The sequence below is a fragment of the Lissotriton vulgaris genome, chromosome 10, assembly GCF_964263255.1.
Source record: "Lissotriton vulgaris chromosome 10, aLisVul1.2, whole genome shotgun sequence".
Taxonomy (NCBI): Eukaryota; Metazoa; Chordata; class Amphibia; order Caudata; family Salamandridae; genus Lissotriton; species Lissotriton vulgaris.
The window spans coordinates 414,837,763-414,862,380 of record NC_141698.1 but is presented as its reverse complement, the minus strand read 5'-3'; the positions used below and the strand labels follow the sequence as shown (position 1 = coordinate 414,862,380).

Sequence of the window (24,618 nt, the reverse complement as noted above, 5' to 3'; positions counted from 1 at the left end):
AGGTGTTCGATGCGCCCCACTGGGAATTCCGTTATGCTACCATGCTTAGCATGGGCTTGGGTTTGCCCTTCGTCAAGTGGACAAGGCTTCTTCACGTTAGCTGCCTGACCACAATCCGTACTGGCACATTAATATCGGAGGCCTTTGCAGTGGAATGGGCAGTCAGCAGGGTTGCCCCCTGTAATCCTTGTTATTTGCATTGGCCATGGAGCCCTTTGTCTGCACGGTTCGCGGAGGCTTCCTTATCAGGGCCTGAGTATTACCTCAAACTGTTCTTATCTCCCTCTGTACACAAATGACATGTTATTGTATCTCAAGGGGAAGGACATCGCCCTTCTGGAGACGGTTGAGGCATTTTCGGGCTTCGGGCTCAATCCAAGCTGGAGGTCAACTGGAACAACTTCTGTGTTCACCCCTTAAGGGGTAATGCCCCCGAGTACGATCCTATTCCTACGTCCCCAACGCTGAGGGGGGAGCGTGATATGGTTCTGTACCTTGGTGTGGCTGTTTACCACTCTCCGGACTTATTATATGAGGGGAATTTCTGGCGTTTTGGCTGGGCTGCGTCGGTCAGTTGCCTTCTGGTTTACATTGCCTCTCTCAGTCAGTGGTCTCGTGGCCATTTGTAAAATGATGATTTTGCAACGTCTACTATATTTGTTTGCAGTACTCCCTTTCGAGTTGCCCCAAACATTTTTTCGGGAGCTGGATGGTATGCTTCTCTCACTTTATTTGGACATCTCGCGTCGCCATGTGGCCCTCTGGAAGATGTGTTTGCCCATGGCTTAGGGGGCCTAGCTGCTCCCAAATGATATTACTTAGCAGCGCAGATTCACTGGGTGGCATGTTGGAGAGCCTTTCTATGGGATGGTGGGGGAGCAGCAGAGAGTGGCTCACCCTCCAAGGATTCTTATTGGGTTTTTTACTGAACCCATTCCTGCCTTCAGGTACAGTCCTCGAATATCCTAATTTGGACTGCTCGTTATGTTTGGGGTCGTGCCTTATGGCTGACATGTACACCATCTCCATACACCTGTAAGCTTCCTCTTTTGGTAATCCGGAAGGAAACAAGCTACCGGGGTGAATAACGGTGATGGATTCAGCCCTGATCTCTTGACTGGGTAAGAGTTGTCTGCTTAATTCAGACACTCTGTTCATCACCACCCCCTTTTCTGAATCGTTTTTGGCCACTACAGGTGTGGCAGGGTACACTCAGACATGAGTCCCTTGCTCACTGCACCACCAGGATTCAAGCAAGCCGGGCCGACGACGGCTGAAATGCCAGAAACCGGTCCCCGGAAGCTTGTCTCCTTTCCGGTGAAGAATTGGCTTGGTAGTTTGGTCTGCCCTGTTCCCATGAGGCACTGGGTCAGTCTAATTTGCATATAGCCAGGTTCTGAACTGGGGTGATGCAGTGAGCTAAATAACGGTGATGGATTCAGCCCTGATCTCTTGACTGGGTAAGAGTGGTCTGCTTAATTCAGACACTCTGTTCATCACCACCCCCTTTTCTGAATCGTTTTTGGCCACTACAGATGTGGCAGGGTATACTCAGACATGAGTCCCTTGCTCACTGCGCCACCAGGATTCAAGCAAGCCGGGCCGACGACGGCTGAAATGCCAGAAACCGGTCCCCGGAAGCTTGTCTCCTTTCCGGTGAAGAATTGGCTTGGTAGTTTGGTCTGCCCTGTTCCCATGAGGCACTGGGTCAGTCTAATTTGCATATAGCCAGGTTCTGAACTGGGGTGATGCAGTGAGCTAAATAACGGTGATGGATTCAGCCCTGATCTCTTGACTGGGTAAGAGTGGTCTGCTTAATTCAGACACTCTGTTCATCACCACCCCCTTTTCTGAATCGCTTTTTGCCTGTAGGCAGCTCACCATGAGTTGGAAGTCAGCCCGGAGTCCTGATGTCTACCGCTGGTGATTAGAGTTGACAAAGTGGGCAGACTGTAAAAGGGAGGCGATTCATAGGGAGAAGGGCTGGGGGTTCGGAAAGAACCGCTATTACCTGCATGAGATACCATCTTGTTAGCGAGTCCGCAAATGAATCGTGGGGGCTGGGTGCTTGTGGATGGTTCCTCTTCTGGCGGCTTACACTGGCCTCAAATGCTGAAGCGCTAAGTCTGATCAGAACTGACACTCCTTAGTGACTTTCCTTTCTGTTTGATTCCTTGCTCTGCCTTTCCCCACCGGTTGTGAATGGGGGAATCTGGAGTCTGTGCTTGGTGGGTTGACTTGGAGATGAAGGCTCTGCTTGACTATTTCTATATTTTGAGCATTCTCATTATGTTGGCTCCCTCATCCTTTCTATGGTGGAGCCTTACCTCTGCTAGGTATGTTATTTTTGTTATTGCTACTCACCTTTTCTTTATGTTATTTGACTTTTACTGTCAAGTCAAATTGTCTTTATTCGACCTTCCAAAGATAGATCATAAAAGATGCGCACAATAGTACAAGAGAAATAGCAGCCCGTTAATTTAAAAATAAAGACACCATAGCTTACTTTACATCAATTAACAAGACTAAAAGCTAATCAAATAGCAAGTAAAATTACAGAGCAACATTGCTAATTCTAGAAGAAGCAGCAGAAGATCTACATTGAAAAGTCAATTGAATTAAAAATAAAACAAGTATTTACAATGCAACGGTTTCGCCTTTGCAAAAGTTTGAGCTATTGGCATTGTAAATGACAAACTTTTTATTTATGTGTTGGTTTTGAAAACAGATAAATAAATGTCATTGTCCTTTACAATGGCAATAGCTTAATCTCTCGTAAATGCGAGACCTATTGCATTTTCAATACAATAGGTCACGTATTTACTCAAGTTTGTGTCATTGACATTGCAAATAATTCGTTTTATTTATGTTTCGAAAACCAAAACATAGATAAAAGGTCTCACACTGCTGTCTCTCTCACACTGCTGACTCTGCCTTGAACACACCCACTGCTGTCTCTCTCACACACACTGCTGTTTCTCACACACTGCTGTCTTTCTTACACACACTGCTGTCTCTCATACACACTGTCTCTCACACTGCAGGTGTGGGTTGTTTCCAGCTCATACCGGCTCTCACAGGCACCACCTCCGGGGATTGATGAACACGCAGGGACGCGCCTGCTTCGTGGTAGAGCAGACCAGCAGGATGTGCTAGCGCTGAGAAGCTATGTGACGAAGGATGCGCCTACCATGTAATCAAAGGTTGAAGTGTATTAAAAAGTATGGGAAGTGTGGGGGGGAGGGGAGTGGGTGCAGGGTCAAATGCGTGGGTAAAAACACAAACTAGTGGGACACTGGTGCAAAAAAAGGACAGTCTCGGCCCCGGTGCCACTGAACCGGCCGCACATTAATAGCTTCGCTCCTGAACACAGGACTTGTAATGCTGGTATAAAACACATAGAAGGAAGTGGAGGCGAAAGCAGGCCGTGGGCTTGTATTTACGACAAATGGGGCCGTGATGGGTTTGCACTCGGATGAGTCCGCTGACAGACTCTGTAGAGACTCGAACAAGCAGCAGGGGCAGTGGTATAATAAGGCTATTGTAGGCAGCTGCCTTATGACATGACCATACATGGACACAACATCATGCTAACTTGCAAGAAATGGCTTATATAGACGGTATTGTTATGTTGTGAATGGGAGCGCCAAACCGCAAAATATCATTTGTCCGTAGGTATGGAAAGCCTGGCATCTTTCTACCTTCGCTGCCCCGTGTTGCAGTCTTATTTTTAACTCTCTGGTGAGTAACTATTTTAGAGGAGTCCTCTAACTCCACCAGAAAGAGCCTCACCTCAGGTGAGAACCGCTGCTGCCGGCTGCTCGCACCGGCATTAAAGAGTTGCTGCCTGCCAGGGAGCTGGAACCTGCCAGAGGAGAAACGCAGAGGGAGAGGAAGAAGTGGCGGCAAACGAGAACACAAAGAAATGCCCCCACGAGCCTCTCTGGGCTCCAAAGCGGCTTCACGGTATTTCAGGCCCTGTTCAGGGCTTGAGAAGGGGTGCACAGCTTTCAAACCGGTTTCACCGGGTTGCCGGCAATCTCTTGCGCTTGGATGACAGTATGTATTATATTTTAAAAATAGCATAGAGCTCTAACCTATACTGTGGGGATCGATATTTTAAGCAATATTGAAGTATTCACAACCCTTTCATAGGTCACACTAATAATCCTCATTTAAAAGGTCGCTGCAGGGAGCAAGATCAGCGGCCTGAGTGGTAGAGGGCCACTGAGCGAGTCTGCTCTCCCCTAGGCATAACCTGCCTGTTAGAACGCATCCAGGCTCAGCATTCTGCCTCAAGGTGCTTCACAAAATCTAAAAGTGTTGCCTTATTCCAGGTATTACCCGACGGGCTGGTTATGGCTGTGGGATACACCGTCCTACACAATAACAGCTCTCTCTGAGAGCCATAACCACACTGACGAGTTACCTGCCCGGCGGGTGTTAATAAGGAATGTTAATATCAGAGGCAGGACACAAAGAAGGTATGGGAGAACAGTGTGGGGGTTCTGAAGCAAGTGGGAAGAAAGCAAGCGGAGAGACCTCACAACACCCATAGCACGTACACAAACAGGCGCATGGGTGGACATAGGAGGAAATCACGGAAAAACAAACAGGAAAGCCAGGAGCATTGACACAAAGGCAAGCACATACAGCCAGGCACACTTGTTAACACACGCAGACGAGCAGGCACGCTGACACACAAGCAAATAGTTACACAGATACAGGGACAGACAGCAAGCTTCAACTGATACAGAAATAGAATCGCATGCATACCACAGTCCACAACAGTGTCAGTTACACTCAGACAGAAAGAAAAACACACAAACACATGGAAGCACGGTTTGTGCACACACCATAACAAGGAACAATGCAGTCCAACATGCTCTAAAAATAAACGAAGAAATTAAATGGGACATGTAGCCAGACAGGAAGTGATACACCGACAAACATGAATAGACCCGCGTAAAACAACTCATTCACAGAATAGATACAAAATTGCCTCACACAATATATACACAAATTATTGCGCACATTAGAAGATAGGAAAATAAGTATCCTGGTACACAGACAACGGGCAACAGGCCAACCTGCACATCGCAAAGCACAACCTTGGGCTCAGGGAAATACTTAATGATAGACAGGCACCGAGAGAAACCGGCACAGAGACACGCAATCGGACAGGCACACAAAAACACTAAGAGGCCGACACACAAACTGGCAAAGGGACAAACACAGTCAAGCAAAGACAGGCACAGAGAAACGCCAACAAACGGACGCAGAAATCTGAAATCGCGCAGGCCCAATCCACAAACTGGCACTTGGAGACACATACCAACTGTCATACAAATAAAAGAACAGGCACACTGACACTGCCACAGATACACATACAGAAGCAAATACACAAAGATGGACAAAGACTTGAGCACAGCGGCAAGAACACACTCAGGCCATCGAAAGTCCCAGTGCACAAACACAGAAACTCAAATAGACGCAAACTGATATTCCCAGTGAAAAGAAAATGACACATTTATCCAGCACACATAACATTACCAGCCTACGCATCCACACACATACAGAAACGTGAGCCCCGCCAGGAAAACTCAACATGCAGAGACGAGTACCGAGTTATGTTACGCTAGTTGACGCCATGGGGGTGGTGATACGGGGTATTACCAGTAGGGCAGCGCCCATAATGCACCAGTGTGGGGTCAGTGGTACTCGGTGTGGCCTGTCAAACATATCCCACGCTGCACCTCCGTGTAATATCCGATGGCGGTGCTGACTGTGGCTAGTCGGGCAGAGCTCGTGCTAAACCAGTGTCAAGGCTCTGGCCCTGTGCGGTCTGTGGCCTTTCGGACTCCGTCCATACTGCACCCATCTGGGGCCATGGAGGGAATGCCTTGTGCGGCTGCTCGGCATAAGCCACAGTACACACGTTTAGTGTCCGTAGCATACCCTATATATATTTCACCAATGCAGGTACTGGCTGCAACCGATCGGGTATTAATGCGGTGCCGGTTGAGGCCGCAGCAGGCCAGACAGGCAGACCATTCTGAGCTAGTGTGGGTCTTGAACTGTGACGATAGTGCTGCATGCAGGTGATCAGCCCCAGCCCACACTGCATCAGCGTGGGTCTGTATTGCCAGACGTGGACTGTCAAGCACAACAGCCCACGCTGCACAAATGTGGGGGTCTGTGGGGCATACCACTGCAGACTGAATAAAACCTGCACCAGAACGAGCTCTCTGCAGCCAGTGCTGGGTGCGGCTGGTCGATGTGAGCCCACACTGCAGCAGCAGCACACAGGCCAGTTGCCACCGAGCCCGAGCTGCGTGCCGTGGAGCAGGCTGTGCCCGCACCGCAGCAGGACAGGCCATCTTCCAGCATGCCGCTGCTTGTGCCTGCTGCGTGTGGTGGAGCTCAGCCCATACTAACACATTTATCCAGCACACATAACGTTACCAGCCTACGCATACACACACATACAGAAACGTGAGCCCCGCCAGGAAAACTAAACATGCAGAGACGAGTACAGAGTTATGTTACGCTAGTTGACGCCATGGGGGTGGTGATACCGGGTATTACCAGTAGGGCAGCGCCCATAATGCACCAGTGTGGGGTCAGTCACTCGAAACAAGAAAAGCGGATCCCAAATACGATCACCAACCGTCGCTACTTAGGCGAACCAACCATGTATTTATCCACTCGTTATAGCTAATCTTCAAAGGATGTCATTTGTCCATAATTTGAGCACTTCCGGGTCATGTTTAACGGCAAATCTCAAGGCTCAACGTATTCCAGTAGTCGCCTGGGAGTGGGCGGTACTACCAATGTATAAAGTCATCTAGCATTGGAGTATTAGGAGCACCCCAGCCAATCCTAGTGCGTCACACAGAATTCCTTCTGCTGATTGGCTCCTGAGTCCGAACGTGTTGTCTGCGTCCACCCTTCCTGGAGTGACTGGGGCTAACTAAGGCTTAGTTGGAATCTCAGCTGATCCGAGTTAATTAGTTAATTTACCGGTTTGTGATTGTGTGTTTCCGGGTGTACAGTTCAAGTTTCACTAATGCCGCGCTGCAGGTGATAGAAGTAGCTGGACCGTCACTTGCCTACTTAACAACTCTCAACCGGGCATGTCCCTTACGCCTTTTTTGTGTGGCTCAAGTGGAGCGTGAGAGCCTTGCATTGTGTGCCACCGGGGTACGGGAGAGGGCAAGAGGTTGCTAAGTCAATGCACGATATAGAGTGAGAAAAGTTGTCCGTTTGAAACTGTTTGGTCACGCTTAATATGGTTATATCAGACCTGTTTTAATGGACATGGCAATGTTTTTATTCTACGGTCCGAGATCTTTTAAAAGGGCAAAAAGTAAGTGGTTTTATTTCTAACAAAGCAGCATAGGATTTTAGAACAAGCGGCACTTCAAACGATCACGAAAGCGATCGAATTGTAAACCGAGACGAGAGCGCGACGGAGAAGAGCTCGGGGGCGTGTTTTTCGTGCTCTCCCCTTCCCATTGGCTGGAAGGTAAAATTCCAGCCAATGGGAAGAGGAGAGGGGGGGACTTAAAAGACCCAGAAACGCCCCCGATTCGCGTCGTGACGAGACAAAGAGTGATTGACGACCATCTCTTCCAATGGCTAGCCTCCATTTATGGAGCTAGCCAATGGAAGAGAGAGGCGGGACAAAACCCCATACTGTTGTAAACATAAGATTTCGCCTGCACGAACTCTGCTGCGCAGCGGAAGCCAGGCGAAACCTAAAAAACTTGAGATATAATCGTAACAAAATTGGTTGACTCTGAAGTGTTTGGAGATACAGTCAGGTTGAACTGGAAAAAAAGAACTCTGGCTAAAAGGTAAACTGCTGGTCCAATGCTTACTGGGATATGCAAGTTGTGCGTTCCTTAAAGAAGCTGTGTGTTTTCACCTTCTATTCATGCTCTGCCCCTCAAGCTATGTATTTTCTTCTGCTGAGCTCTGCACGGTTGACCTTGTGGTAAATCTATGCAGCAGTGTGAGTAGTTTGTTCTGTAATGGTGTCTTTTGAGTATAATAGCAAATTGAGAAAACTATTGACTACACCCATAGTACAAATTGCTCCTGCATATGGGCAGGCCGGATTTCACCTTTTATAAATGTACTTTTTATACATAACTGTTCCTTTCGTTTCAAAATGAGTCTTCTGGCATAGAGGAGTTTTCTAACTCTGGCTTGTGTCAGTCTTTGACTGGATGAAAGCCAGTAATCTACAATGTTTGCTTTTTGCACCTACCCATCACTGAGGTGGGAGAATGGTTGGTCAGCCTCTATGCCACCTCCACCACTTCTGGCTTTAGTTGCTGGAAATGTTGGAGTTCAGCTATACCTACAGCTCTCATTTCAACCCTGGGTAGCTGCTGTGGTGAGATTTTGTTTTGTGATGTTAATGTCCTTAAAGAAATTAATTTTCTACCTACCACTTCATTCTACGAAATTAATGGTCCAATCTCAAATTACATCGAGAATGGACTACGAAAATGTTCTTTATTTGGGCCTAGCAGCTTCTCTCATCAACCGTCTGCAGATGGTACAAAATGCGGCTGCCTGTCTGTTGTTGAAAATTCGTTGCTGTGATCATATTTCTCATCACCTCACTCCCCTGCATTAGTTGCTAATCAAGAAAAGAGCTTTGTTTAAGACTTTGGTATTTGTACATCAGGCATTTTATGGCTCTGGCCAGCAATATCCCATTGATAGGTTTAAACATTATTGCCTCTTGACTACAATACGTTTTCTTAGTCCACAGTTAACTTGCTCCTGGAGCTGGCACACAAAAGTAGGAGTAGGTGTGTGCAGTACACATTTCATCATTCTTTCGACATACCCCAGGTCCCAGCATGCAGGTGAGAATATTCTACATTAATAATTATCAATGAAGATCCTACAATGTAAAAGCAACCACTTCCAAATGGCTTCACAGCAGTGGAAAATAACTTTTGTTGTTCACTGTATAGCTATTTCGATCACAGAACAATTACAGCATTGTCCGCAAAGTATGAGATCGGTAGTGGCTCTTTGGAGTCTCATATTGGTGTCAAGAATCAATCTATTTTTTTTTGTTTGATCTTTTTATTAAAGATTTTGTTATGTACATGAATACAAATATGATACACTATCAGGAGAGACGTCTTATAAAGCTAGTTGGTGAATCACAAGTCTAGATCGTACATCAACCGCTCAACTTTCTGGTCACATCAACAAACTTGAGCATGCCTGGTAAGGACAAGTGGCACATTCCGTCAACAAGAGAATCACCTCCCTCCATGTAAAAATGCCATGCAAACACGTTATGATACATTATAGCATCAACTGTGCAATGCTTGTCAAGAACATAAGCACATTTCTTATGGCTTCACTCCGCCATAGCACAGCAATCTGATTATGGAGTCAAACAATTTTCATGAAAAACACCCAACGTAGGACAAACTATCGGGAATAAGGAAGGGAAAGGGAACTAGGGATGCATGGGAGTAGTGAAGGAAACACAGATCCCAGTTGTCAGAAGACAGGAGCCAATCGATAATCATATGGATGCACAGCCCGAATGCCAGAGAACAACGACCATTCAGTGTGAGATACAAGGGACTCTATCTACACATTAGTATGAGGCTCGGGCCATAAGTCCACACCTACATAACCCACTATTCATCTGGAGTAGGAACGTCTAATGGGTCATCCGGCACCATTAACCCTTGCAGCGCGCACAACATAGTGTTCCATGCGGCGGAGATAGGGAATTTACGCAAACCCTAAGTATGTTCCCTTACCACGGAAACCGCTTCAGCCTTCACCCAGTTCAGCATGGAGAGGAACCAAGCTTTCGTCTGCGGGTGCTCTTCTGCCTTCCACCTGCAAGTGATCAACCGCTTGGCCACAATGAAGCTCAAAACCAGAAACTGGGTAGAGGCTTTGTGCTCTTTATTTCTCGAAAATACACCAGTAATGCACGTCTCCCAAGTCCGTGGCACCTCACTGTCTGTGCAAGTGGCTAGCGCTCCCAGCACCCCCTCCCAATAAGCATGCAAAGCGGGGCAGGAGCAGAGCATGTGCAACAAATCAGCACTCGCCAGCTTGCAGTGAGGGCAAGATGCAGCCAGTCTATGAAAGTAGTGATTGATATTATCCGGGGAGAGATCAGCCCTGTGGAGAATGTAACATTGGATTGACCTAAAAGAAGTGTTTCTGGGGACCTGCTTGGGACCCACTAGGACCACAAACCACTCCTTCTCCGAATAAGGCCTACCCCAATCTGCCTCCCACTTAATTCGCAATGGCAATAAGTCTATAGGTGTATGCTACCTGATCTACTCTGGAAACCACTTCACTAGATGGTGTCCCGTACCCATCACATGCAAATATTGCATTAGGAGATGTGTCTGATGTTCCTGCGCAATGTCTCCCCACCAACACCTCATCACAGCCATCCAGGAAGCATAGTTAAAAAACTGGCCTGGAGAAATTCCATCTTCGTTCACGATATCAAGATACGGACGCAGCCTGCCCTCCCTGTACAGGTCCCCTAGGGTAGTTATACCAACCCCCACCCAGTCAGCGAGAACTGTACTCTGTACACGACCCTGCATGGTTAATAAGGGCACAGCGGGCGCTTATGGAGTGATGTGTCTGGTAAGAAAAAGCACCCTGCGGAAACATTTCTGAGCCGTCACGACTAATAGGGGGGCGAGGTTCATTCGATCTGTTACAAGGGTGGAATATGGAAAGGATTTTGTCCAAGAGGCGTCACGCTCCGCCGAGTCCGACAAATGCAGTTCTTCCACCCACTTTGCCACCCACAGGATTTGAGATGCCAAGAAATAATGTTCTAGGTTGGGCAGAGCCAGCCCCCCCTTAAACGAGGTAGTGCAGCTTTGCCAGTGCCACCCTGCACTGCAAATTGTTCCAGATGAAATCCCGAACAATCCTCTCCGGAGAGCGGAAGAGGGACACAGGTCGGTAGAGCAGTAAGTTAGCAAAATAATAAAAGGAGATGCTGCAACATGACCATTTTGATTAGTTCTACCCAACCTATGACCGAAAGGTTGAGCGTCTTCCAAAACTGAATCTGAGACTTGAGCTCTGTAACCTCTCTCTTGATGTTGCCGTCCATAAGATTTTGATCGGTGTGGTAAATGCGGATCCCCCAATATCTAAACGCCACCGGCTGCCATTGCACTACCATCCCATCCACCTTCCAATCCGGACCCGCCATACCAGGATTAAAAGGGTATAGGCAAGATTTGCCACAATGCACCTTCAGCCCCGACAGAGACACAAAAGACTTCAATGTAGTAGGGATGACTTGTGGGATCGCCAGAATATCCTCAACATATAACAAGATGTCATCCTCATAAAGCAAGATCACATGTATGCCAACCCCTAGACGTATTCCCCAGTCTGGCGCCGAGATTCGTAACGCCATCGCTAACGGCTCAATCACCAGGGCACAGATCAAGGGAGAGAGAGGACACCCCTGGCGGGTCCCCCGTTCTAGCAATGTAGGGTCAGAGAAGAGAGTCCCCAGCTGCATCCGAGTCGTGGGAGCCCCGTACAGTAAACCGATAAGGCTTAAAATAGAAGGCCCAAATCCATATCGATGGAGTACAGCGAACATGAAGGGCCATTCCTCTGTGTTGAAACCCTTCCCCAAGTCCAGTACAATTCAACCGTCTGACAGCCAGTCAGTTGTAGCACAGCACATCACCCGGAACAGCTGCAGTACATTAAGCGACGTGCTACGGGCTGGTACAAACCCATTTTGATTTTGGTGAATCATTTGAGGGATCAGTGGCGCCAATCTCTTTGCCAGGATGCCAGCTAAAACCTTATAGTCCCAGTTCAGGAGCGTCAAGGGACGATAAGCCCCCACAGAGGTGGGGTTCCTACATGGTTTGGGATGCGTAATCAATGTAGCTTCCGCAATTGAGGCAGGAAGGGCAAGGGCCTCAGGTGTCTCTGTGTATACCTTGAGCAGCTGTGGACCTAAGGAGTCAGCGTATCACTTATAAAATTTGTGGGGAAACCCGTCAAGGCTAGGAGTCTTCCCCAATGGCAAAGCCCTCATCATACACCGAACCTCATTGAGCGTGAGCGGGGCATCTAGTTCCATCTGCTGCTCCAGCGACAAGACCGGGAACAGAAGTCCCTCTAAAAACTGCGGTATCGCCCCCTCCAGTGCATGTTGACCCGCTTAATAGAGCCACGTGAAATGAGCAGCTAGCTCCCCATGAATCTCCAGCTGTGGGTTCTGAAGTACTCCATCCGAAGAGCGGAGAGCCGTGATTGGCCCACCCGACTGTTCCTGTTTAATCAGCCAAGCAAGAAGAGGCCCGAACGATCAGCTTTAGAGTGCACTGACGCGGAGTGTGCTAAAAAGTTGAGGCAGCGCTGTCGGTCAAGGAGCTCCACATGTTTTTTACGAGCCTCCACCAACTCAGACATTCCCTCAGCATCCACTACTGCCCCAGATTCCAGCGGCAACAGACGTCTCTCTACCTCCACCTGCTTGTAATCTGGTAATCTCCAATGCGTTTAGGTGTGTCTCCTGCAACAACGCTATGTGCACGTTATGGCGTTTCAAATATGAATACACAGCATATCTACGGGATGGTGTGCGGAGACCACGGACATTCAAGGTATCACGTGACCCATGGCAAAGTAAAGCGTACAACAGTAAGCAGCAGCATCCCCCTCCTGGAGCCCAATACCTAGCAGTCAGACTTGCACATCAGCAACCTCAATGTCCGCCCACAAGCTCACGCAACGCAAGGGAAATAGGAAAAACCAACTAGGGAAGAAAGAAACCATATACGGGCAACCCCCAGGACATTTGGGCGTTGTCCAAACACAACATACAGCAACCTAGCCGCATGTCCTACTGGCCCGAAGAAATTGTGAAAACAGGGGGTTGTGCAACCATGCAGGGTATACCCTCCCAGTCCCCAACATGACAGTTAATAATGGAAATGCACTGCCATAGCCCAGATCGGAAAGACAATAGGAGCAACCCTCCCCTCCCCCCCACCCCCCGGGACTCAGTGACACACCAATTCTCCCCCATCCGGATACATGATAGCACACAGACATTAAGAACGTAACCAACCCCCCGAAGCAATACAAACAGCAGAGTCGTTATGGCTTTAATATAGAGCACATTTTTCTTCATCGCAATAGCCACCTCTAAAGAGTGAACAAGTTAAATCCCCACAACTTACCACAATGATGGTGAGCTTGACGTAGTTACAAGAAACTATTAAAATCACTGCACCCACAACAAGGAGGAATAGATTCGGATTGAAGTGGTTCAAAATTTAGTTTAAGAGTTAGTGGGAATTTTGAGCAACAAAAAACCTTTATCAATTCGTCGATTACAGAGGAGTAGCATTAATTTATAGGTAAAATGGGGTTACTGCGGCTAGGCTGATGGGCAGAGGCTGTTCAGAACTTCCTTTAAGACTATTTTAAGGGTAAATATCTGCATTGCTTATGAATGGTGCGATTCCGACCACCCCATATGACGGAAATCACTAAACGCCCACCTGGATGAGCTTCTTACAGAGAACACCTTTAACGCTCTGAGGATAGAGCGCAGAATGCAAGGAGGATAGAGAGCAGACAGCGAGTCTGGGTTACGGGGTGAATCTTTCCAGTAGTTTGGTTTGGGGTGTGTTTAGAAGTAAAATGAGGGGTAATCTCGATTTTGTACTGCTCTTGGACATACCAGGGGTACGACACTTGGACAGCATATCCCGTGTAAACTGCCAGGTTTAGCAGTGTTATTTGTGAGCTTGGACTCATGCTAGGGAAAGCGCCAGCTGCTTGACGAAGGGGTGGTATGGTGTTAAACTGAAGAAAAATCCGAAGTTGCTCATATCTTACAAACTACGCCATACAATGCAAACGAGAGTGTATAGTATAAATGCGAAACAAAGGTTGTACAGCATGAAAAAGTATAATTTAGTAATTTGTTTACCTAACGCATCTGATTATTTCCTTGCATTCACCAATCAGATGGTACTTGGGTTCTGACATTAAAGCACGGCACAATTTCTATTTGCTTTATAAAAGTTACATTAAAAGGTACACACGGAACTAGGAGAAGAAAGGGAACCGAAATTTAAGGGTGGAGCGTGAAACATTACAATATGATGAATATGGCATGTAACTGTCACTGTGCTCCTTTCTTACTCACGAACGCCACAAAGCACAACCCCCTTACCATTTTTCTTGGGCCCCCTCCACACCACAGCATCATCTGGCTTCTCCAACAGAAAACCGATGGACATGAGGGAGATGCTCTTCTCCTGATCCACAAATACGGGCACCCACCCGCTGTCACACTGGTGCACATCTTTATCTTGAGCACCCAGCATGCGTGGGATGCTGGGACCGCATAGGTCAACATCCAGGATCCCCACCTACGAGCAAAACATGTGAGAGAACAAGCTGAAGTTGGCGCAAGAATAGGCCTTTCCCACTACCAAAGGAAAGCAGCAGGACTGCCAATTGTGGGGCATACAGAATATTTTTGCGCACAAGCAGGAATATTCATTTATTTTAAATCAAAATGTCAATGTTGTTTTATAGGACCAGCAATTCTGATTGCTTAGTTGTTTGTAATTATTCAATATAATATATGCCACAAAACTGATACACAGCAGTAATCATTTATACATATTGTGACTGTTAAAATCCAATCAAAAAACAAAACGGTTTTAAAATATAGTAACACATTTAGGATAAAAAATAAAAAAAATACAAATTGCTACTTTGAACAAATAGCTTGCAGTTCTCTTCGTTTTTGGAGAAGCTCTGCTGAACCAGCATGCAGCATGCAGCATTTCCCCAGAAACCTACTCGCCCACTCGCTATAGCAAGACAGATTTTACCAGGGTGAGCTGTTTTTAGGGACTACTGGCCCTTTCTGGCGAGAGAACTTGAGCCGGCAAAGAACAGGTGCTCACTCAGTTCATTCAGAAAGTGAGTGAGCAATAAAGATGCCTTTAAATCCTGTTACGATCTGGTCACATTTTCTGTGTTCAGAGACAGAGTTCAAATGTAAGCTTATATTTTCTAACACTGTGCTGCTTATTTTATCCGAGAGATTGGCGTTTACTTTTCTTTCTCCGACTGCAAATTTAGAGGATTTTGTAAACTGAATTATCTGACAATTGTTGTGAAAAGAAAGGCTGTCAGTTTTTTTCTAACATACAACAGTTAAATAGCTGGTAAATGAACAGTAAAAATATTTCAAAAGATATCAGGCATTAGGAAAGCACATTATTTCAAATTCAGAATTGTGTGATGGAAACAGAGATTTTAATAGGGTCAAAACAAATTAGAAGACTTTACTTGGTGGTGTGCAAACGATAAATATATGCAGAAACTCTATTTCTGCCCATGCCCTGAAAAGATTGATGTTATCGAACCAAGCGGCAAACCATGGTCATACATGGAGCATAAATTTAGTCTCTTAATCAAGCAAAAGTATTTTTTTGTACAGCGGATGTGTGGAACTTACATATTTGAAGGTGCTCTCAAAATGTGATAATGTAGAAAATATCAGATCAGAGAAATAAGATATTTGCCCAGGATCCCACAATTCGAGACTAGTTTATGTGCCAAGAGCATTACAGTTAGGTCGGGTAGATTATTCGAATCACAAGACATGCAGGTCTGGTAAATTTTTATGATTTTGAGAGGCCGGAGAGGGATTTCGGACCAAGAACAGAACACTCAGTGTTGCTGTAAACATATAATTTTCAGGAAGCGAACAATTAGGACTTTCAGAGTGTAATACGGTACTTATTACCATTGTGGAGTGTGGGGAGGAACCCTGACACAGAAGAAGTGAAACCTCAAGTGAGTCATGAAGCTCCTCTGATCCCTCAACAAGGTTACTAAACAACATATTATACTCTAGCATATGTTTCCTTAACCAAAACCAGGGTTCAAGGAGTTAAATGTGTGCAGAAAGGTGAAACTCTCTTTGAAGCGACTGTTTTCCTATGGAAAGTAAATGATAAATGCATTCTGTGAGGCAGTAATTAGTGCATTCCCATATCAATTTTGTCCCACTGTGGCAATAGTCTCGAATTTGATATTTCCACTGTAGTACTAACACTGTGAATATGGATTTATCAGTACAGCTGCTATAAATAATGTGATATCGTGCCACATTTATTTTCACTGCCACTGCATAAATACCTCTATTCACTGCAATAAATGTTAAAAAGTTTAATTCAATGTGATAAGGGTTGACAGGGGCTGAATAGTGCCTTCAACACAAAACTTTAAAAGACAAAAAATAAAACGGTTAAGGTCATATGTTTACATTAACTACCACCAACCCTTGCCATCTATAAAACCTTCCACATGATTTCATATTTAAAAAAAAATACTTCACCAATAATATCAGTAAAACTGACAATTAGAAATTGATTATATGAGACAACAGCATATGGTGTCTAAACTGCAGTTCTTCTATGGTATATGAGGATTAATTATTAATGTAGGACAACACATCATCAGCATACAAATTAACTAACATATCTTGTCACCAATATGAGACCAGCATATTGCCAATGCCATTAGGCCTGGTTTACAATTTAAAATTGCCTTTTGTGTCCTTCATGGGTTTAGGCACTCAATGGTTCAACGTACATGGATTTTGCTACTCAAAGTTACACACGTATCCATTTATTTGTAAAAAATACAAGTAAAAAACATGCTTCTATATAAACACAATGGGTATACGTTTGCAATAACAAAATTAAATGTAGCAGCAAGTGTACACCTTGAAGATGCATTGTGAATAGTCTAACATTGTTTTAAAATTACAGCTTGGCCACCACATTTAAAACTAATGTATTGGCCATCTTGGAATGATAAAAGAAGAATGCACTATGGACAACAGCATTCCCTATTGGTTATCTAGCTTAGAGAAAGATTAAATGACTTGTTACCACTGCCTGAAGAGCTATAGTATGTCCTGTTAAGAAAAACTTTAAAAAAAGGGGATACCCAAAGTATTGAAACTGGGGTCCTTGTAAGCACAAAACAGTCCAAAGGTTCTCAGGTGCTACCGGATTCATATATAGTTTAGCCACGCACATCGGTAGAAAGCCTTGTTGAAAGTGTTTATGAGCAAATGTCTCCCATACTCACCTATGGGGCGTACATTTGGGGCTATTCCAATTTCCCTGCCCTCCAGATCGAAATAGAACAGGGCACTGCATCGCCTTCTGGGAGTTCAACCATCATGTGCCTCGTGTTATGTTCATCGGGAACTTGGTGTTGAGTTTGTTGAGGATTCTAGTAAAGTGGTCCCTTCGGTACTCTGTTGGGCCATTTGGGCAAACTAGCATGCAGACCTGAACAGGAAGGTGATCACTGATAGCCTTGCCTGCGATAGAGGCCTAGATATCCCACAGCTGATTTATATCAAACAGGAAATTATCGATTTAGGGAGACCTGAGCTCTTTTTTGCCGCCATGGATAATACCAAAGCGGATCTATTTTGAGTCAAGAATGCGTTCATTTCTGTTAGGGAATAAACTAGTCTGCAATCTACTCCCCATATGGAATCATGCTTGTCCTGGATTGACACCACATGGGACATTGTCCTGTTAACGAGATTTAAGCTGGGCATAGTTAGTTGGCAAGCAAGCTTTCCAATGAGTCAACTCAATCACACCAACATGTTAATTTGTCCCTGTGACTTGTCTTCTAGCCGAAGTCTGGTCCATTTTACTTTTTTTTGTAAATAACTACTCCAAAAAGCTTTTTAATCCCATTGATTTGATCCTGTGGAATATGATGTGCAGAGGCCTTGACGTACCTGCAATCACTGAATTCCCCCACTCTCCGCTGTTCCACTTGGTCCTTCCTAAAATGTGCTCTCAGTAGGCGAAAACAAATGCCTTTCTGATAATTTGCTGCTGTATTTGCTGGCACTTTGCACACGTTTTTATTCTGAGTATTTTATTGTGCATCTATTATTTTTTAACTAATGATTAATTGTGTTTTTGTTTTGTCTATATCAAGGATGTTTTATGTGATTGCAATGTGCGTTTATGGCTGTGTCTAACTGCTGAAATAAACATTTTGAAACGAAAGAGGAACTATGAAAGAAGAACATTGAAAAAACGAACTACCAGCAACCCAGCCACAATCATTTCCAGGTAGATGTGCACATGTGATCAGAAACTGCCCTCACTCACAGGTCAAGAGAGCCAATGACTGATATGGACTGAACCATTACCCCAAGCAGTAACCATGTCATGAATGGAAGCAGAGAGTACATCCTTCTAAGGTACGCTGCCACCATCCAAGGAACCCCGTGTGATAACTTACTTTATGGCCCATTCCTTAGGATCAGATAGAATTGTGTGCTAAGGACCGAATATTTGAAAGAGTTTGAGGTACTTATTAACCAGTTACATGACAGAGGATACAACAAACGACAGGTAAAATGTTCCAAGAAATGTCCTTGGTATTGCCCTAGGGACCATTTACTGACACACAAGTGTAAAAAGGAGAACAGGGACAGGCTGGTATGTTCACCAACTTCTGTACCCGTAGTAATGAAATAATCAAACAATGGAACTTAATGCAAGATGAGGTTGTAACACAGACAGAACCCTTGTCGGCCTTGCAAAGGGACAAGAAAGTGAGAGGCTATGTGGCCAGCTCTTTATTACTCAGTATTGAACAAATACCCATATGGACACAATGGAATCTGCCTCCCACTCTGGGACATTTTAAATGTGGACGCTTTAAAGCATGCGATTTGGCATTATAAGTGAAGGTAATTTCTACAGAACAACAGGAAGTTCATTCTTAATGGGCATACTAATTGCAACAGTTAGCCAAACCAGACAAAAGGCGAAATCAAGGATTTCACAACATTGTAGTCAAATTCGATGTAATACAAATGGAGCCCCAAAAGTGGAAATTTAAAAAATACCAGTCATAAAGCAGGTGATATCAAATAGCTGGTCCAAGAGAGAAAACAAAATCACGCTTAATCCCAAGGGAGGCGACATTGCTGTAATAATCAACCAGAGAGAATGTAAATGGATACACCTGTTAAATACAGTACAGAATGGACTTAATGAGTATGAAGAGACAAACCAACAGGTGGCAGTTTTAAAAAGTGGTTAAGACCATTTTTGTCAGGTTTTAATAGATGTTCAGGATTTAAAAAATAAAATCGATGTTTTTGATACGTTTCTGTAGTCAGACATCAGCAACAATACGCCATGATGCACAGACAGAAAACACATTTTGAATAAAATATAGAAGTTCTTGAACAACAAAGATATGCATGTGTTACTTTGATTAAGAATTAGTAAATCTGCTTTGACATACAATATCATTGTTAATCCTTTGATTTTGTGAGATAAGGCATCTCCGAGTAGCTGGTGAGCTACCAGTAGCTCTCCAGATCTCTGTGAGTAGCACTTCTAAGTGCAGCCCAGTCTACTACTAAAGAAGATTTTGCTTGGTTGAATTACGATATGCTGGCAAAATTAAAAAGCATATATTCTAAATGAAAATGTCTGTATTTTCAGTACTCATAAGGTGTTGTTTGGAGAATGGTTGTTTATTTCAAATGTATTTAAAGCTATAATTATGGTTGGAGAGATTTATTACACACATTATTATCTTGGTGCCAGAAGCGTAGCAGCTACGTCTGTTATGTATTACACATTTAGAGGTGTTACTGCTGGCAACCCTGCCTAATGCACTGATGCGATCACTGCACATAATCTCGGATGGGGATGGTCACTACTACAACACTAATATCAGTATCTCTGGATGATTTTTATTTAACATAAATAGCTCTTGTTACAGAAATGGTTGGAGACCCCTGGTTTAGATCAGGTTTGGTTGTGAATCCGCATTTAGCATGATGTACTGCAATATGCAACTATAATTGCAAGTACTGAACTTTGTTACACATATCTGAAAATAGCCATTTCATCACCATTTTTAACTTTCAAATCCTAACGGTTTATAAACTTCTAAAATACAATAGAATAATTTCATGTGCTAGTGTTGCTTGCCTAATTAAGCAAAATAGGAAAAAAGATAACACTAGAGCACATGGTGGGTGATGAAATACAACTCCATTGCATTCCTGGATAGCAGCATGATCCGTAAGCCACACTGTAATTTTTCAGTATGCAGATATAGAATGCACAAGGGGGGATACAATTCATCTCTTCCCCTTCACAAACTAAGTCAAAGATCAAAAAGGAATGCTAGACCGCACCATCTTGTAATCAACACTTTGTCTTCTCCCCTCAACATGCACGCCGAAGTGCCAAACTGCATTAAGTATACGCCACCCAGTGCATTCTTGATGAGAGGAAGACAAAACACGAGATGGGCGGTGGGGTGAGCATTTCATATCACACTTACTGTTGTTGTTGTATAAGCTTTATTCGAGACAGTTCTCATAAAAGCACATAAAATTTAAAACAGTTACAGAATAAAACATAACAATTACAGATATAAATTCATTATACATTCTGTACAGCTCATACAATATTAGCATAAAAAAAAAACCATTTGAGACAAATAGTTTTACATAAGTCATGGTTAAAAGGAAAACCTGATTACCTAATTCCCCCCAGAGATCGTCGTCTAATTGCCCAAGCCCAGCCCAGGTATTTGGATACCCCTATGACTATCGAATCCTGGGTTGTTGTACATAAGATTCTTAAAGCCACTGCGCTGTCACGTGTCCCCAAGTTTTTGCATACAGGCGTAAGCCATTTTCTCCTCGGTAATGAATAAGCTTGGCATACAAATAGGAAATGGCCTACACTCTCCACGGCATTTTCACATGCTGGACATAAGTTATTGGTCGGTCTATGCCAACCAGCTGTCAATTTCTTTAGGGGGATAGATCCGGATCTTAACTGGAAGACGAGCTTCCTATCCATTGGTACCGTAATGGTATCCCAATAGTTTTCTAGGATAGGAAAGATTTTTGTCTCCAGGAAGCGACCAGCCATAGAGTCGGCCCTAGCGTCTTTCAGCAGATTACCACCCACCCAATCCCAATATTGTAATTTGAGGGCTTCTTTGCTTGGGAAGATTTCTCCCACTGGGTTATTCCAGAGATTTGAAAACCCTAAGTTAGTCAACATGGCCTTCAGGTTTTGGAGCCATTTTATCTTGTGGAAGATGTCTTCCCTAATTATCCAAAGAAAACCCTCCGCATATTGTCTGATTTCTGGAGTCGTCCAGAGACGTCTCCAATAGAGGACTGGGCGCAATCAAGCTCTGTCGGCAATAGGACGCCTACCCAGCTCCAGAAACAATGGGATTAAGGGGGTGCTCCGTGGAAGTCCTGTGATCCCTCGCAAGAACTTGTTCTCAGAAGTCTGTAAAGCCACAAGATTGTCCCAAGCCCATAACTCCGCACCATATAATGTGGCACCCAAGACCTTCGCATCGTACACTATAAGTGCGGGTTTAATCGGTTTGGTCTTGGATTTGCGGTGTTCCCCCCTCAAAGCACCTGAGAGCTGTTGGTGTTTTAAGACCACTTTATCCAAATGATGCGTCCAGCCAGCGCCCTCTGCAATCTGTACTCCCAAATACGTAAACTCTGTGACAGTATCTAACCTGCTGTTGTTTAAGGTTACCTTGGGGTTATTTCTGCGACGTGGGGAAAAGGCCATCAATTTTGTTTTTCCCACGTTCACTTCTAGCCCATGCTCTGTGCAAAAAACATCAAAAATGTTTAGTGCACATTGTAGGCCTGCAGGGGTCTTAGACAAGATAAGGGTGTCGTCAGCGAACATCAGGATCGGAACCCTGGTGTCCGCTAACGACGGAGCGTCTACGCTAGCCTCCAACATTCTCTCAACAATCCCGTTAATAAATAACGAGAAAAGTAAAGGAGCCATGGAACAGCCTTGTCGGACACCCCTTTCAACTGGGAAGTCCGAAGTTGTCTCCCCGTTACCACCCCACTGTACTCTTGCAAAGTTGGATTCGTGCAATCGCATGATTAGTGTGAGCAGATCGGCAGGAATCCCCAGCTTTTGCAGAACCAACCATAGCTTAAACCGGGGGACTAGGTCGAATGCCGCCCGCAGGTCGACAAACGCGACATACAGGCAGCCCCTTCCTAGTAGAACCGTCTTCCACCGCAATATAGTGAAGCGGAAGACCTGGTCGATGGTACTGGTTGCTCGCCTAAATCCAGCTTGGTATGGAGAAAGGGCGTTGTTGTCATCAACCCAATCCATGAGCTGGTTTGCTACCATTCTCCCCACTACTTTTTGCATGGTAGCTATTAGGCTTATAGGCCTATAGTTGGCAGGCAGTGAACGATCACCCTTCTTGTGAATGGGGATAATAGTTGCGCCTTTCCAAAGGTCGGGGACCACTTCCCCCTTCGCTAGGGCATTTACTACTAAAAAGGTATACCTCGCCCATCTAGTCATATCGTATTTAAAAATATCCGAGGGAATCCCGTCTGGCCCTGGCGCCCTCCCACATTTCACAGAACTAATCGCAATTTCCACTTCTCTAAGGGAAAACAAATTGTCGGTTGCATAGACTGGTGTTATGCCATCGGCCACCCCAGGATGGATGACTTCAGCATACTGTGGTCTAAAATAGTCAACCCAAGCATCTTCTGCTACATTATTATCTGGCTTTGCTGGGCCAGCTCCTCTACCCCACTTGATAATTTTCCAAAATGTCCTAGAGTCATTGTTACCTGAAGCCTCTTTTAGTTCGGCCCAATGGTCTTCGTCCCATTTCTTTTTAGCTCGGTAAATGGCCATCTTGTACAGTTTCCTATTCTCTGTTATTACAGCACGGTCCCTATTCCTTATAGCTTGTCCCAATTCAAGTCGTGTCAATCTACATTGGCTGTCAAACCACCTTCCCACTTCTTTAGTTTTCTTCCCTTTCCTGTTTTTGATGAAGAAACATGGTTTCAGGAGGGAAAATAACTTGTTGTGGATTTCGGTGATACCACTAGCCCCCGGAACTACTGGATCTGCTGCCTCCATAGCGGAAATTGCACTATCAACCGCGTTGTTGATGTAGGTCATGGTAGCCTCATTTGCCAATACCTTTGGCCATTTTAACCTGCGTTCGTCGTTACTCATAACAGGGACTTCTACATTCGTTTGATGCGAGTTTCCCACTCCAGCGTTCCACCACCTATGGGTCACACAAAGGGGGTTGTGATCACTTTCAACCCTGGGCCTGATGGCCATGTCAACAACCCCATTCCACAATTGGAGACTACACAATATATAATCAATTCTGCTCCTGCTGTTACCGTTGTCAAAGGTGTAGCTGCCCTCCTTGTCCCCTGGTGTCCTCCCATTCAGTGCTCTTAAACCATGTTCCATACAAATTGCATTTAATAATAAAATCTCTTTAGTCCATCTCTTTACGGGTTTTAAACATAGAGAAGGTACTCCCCAGAGATTGTCCTCGTCCTTCCCCAAGGAGTCATTTGTACAGTCCAAGGGTTCGAAAGTCCTGTTGAGGTCCCCTGCTATTATCACCATGCTATCTTGGGACTTGGTCTCTATGGCAGCAGACAACAACTCAATGGTAGATGAATTGATTACATTATTACCTCTTGCATAAACATTATACAAATCCATTGGTGGGCCCTTGCCTGTAGAGATTCTTAATACTTGTAAATCACTACTTCCCAGGTCCAACATTTTGATGTTAATATGCAAGTCCTGCTTTACCCAAACAGTGAGGCCTCCCTTAGGCCGCCCCCTTCCACCTTTTGATGCTGGTATAAAATAGTTTAAATAACCAAAACAGAAAAGGGGGTCACAAGCCCAGGTTTCTTGAAAGCAGCAGATATCATACCCACTGATATAATCCACCCAGGATTGGGAATCCACCTTACCGCCCAACCCAGCAACATTCCAAGATAAGAGCGTACCAATGCTAGCCTCAGTCCCATCGTGAATGTTAATGTTTGATGATACTTGAGCGATCATCGGGCTTTCGATATTATTAATCAGCTTTTCATGATCGTCAATGGGATCTACAATCATGTTAGCTATTGTTGAGGGTGATGTCACAGCATTAGCATTTGTAATTCCCAGTCTAATACCACCTTCTTCAACAAAACTACCCAGTGCATTCTTGATGAGAGGAAGACAAAACACGAGATGGGCGGTGGGGTGAGCATTTCATATCACACTTACACATCAAATGTTTTGGCTGCTAATACATATGCAACTTCAATCATACTTGTAATTATACTCACAGAATAAAGACGTACATTTCCCTCTGAAGTATTAAGACGCGGTGAACTGAAACCCCAGCAGCTAATTACTGACCCTAAAGTTCGGCCCTTTTCCATCATTATTTAACCTTAAATTCAATCTTTTTTCACCTGAATTAATATTAAATCTTGATATGTAACCGTTTTACTGTACATTTTTGTGATGCACCAACCTACGTCCACAAGTTTAATGTATCCTCTTCACCAATAAACAAGGGCAAGTGGCCCACCTACGGGTTTGATTTACCAGTTCACATAGTGTCTGGTTGTAATGTGTTAGT

General features: G+C 44.7%; 1 protein-coding gene across 2 annotated transcripts in view; it reads right to left on the bottom strand.

Moving 5' to 3' along the window:
* Positions 1–24,618, bottom strand: part of NUBP2 (NUBP iron-sulfur cluster assembly factor 2, cytosolic) — a 190,236-nt gene that overhangs the window by 49,093 nt on the left and 116,525 nt on the right. For both annotated transcript variants that reach the window (XM_086941247.1, XM_086941246.1), the window contains one exon: positions 14,258–14,456. In XM_086941247.1, coding sequence (XP_086797373.1) covers positions 14,258–14,456 — 199 coding nt within the window. The remainder of the gene's footprint in view (positions 1–14,257; positions 14,457–24,618) is intronic.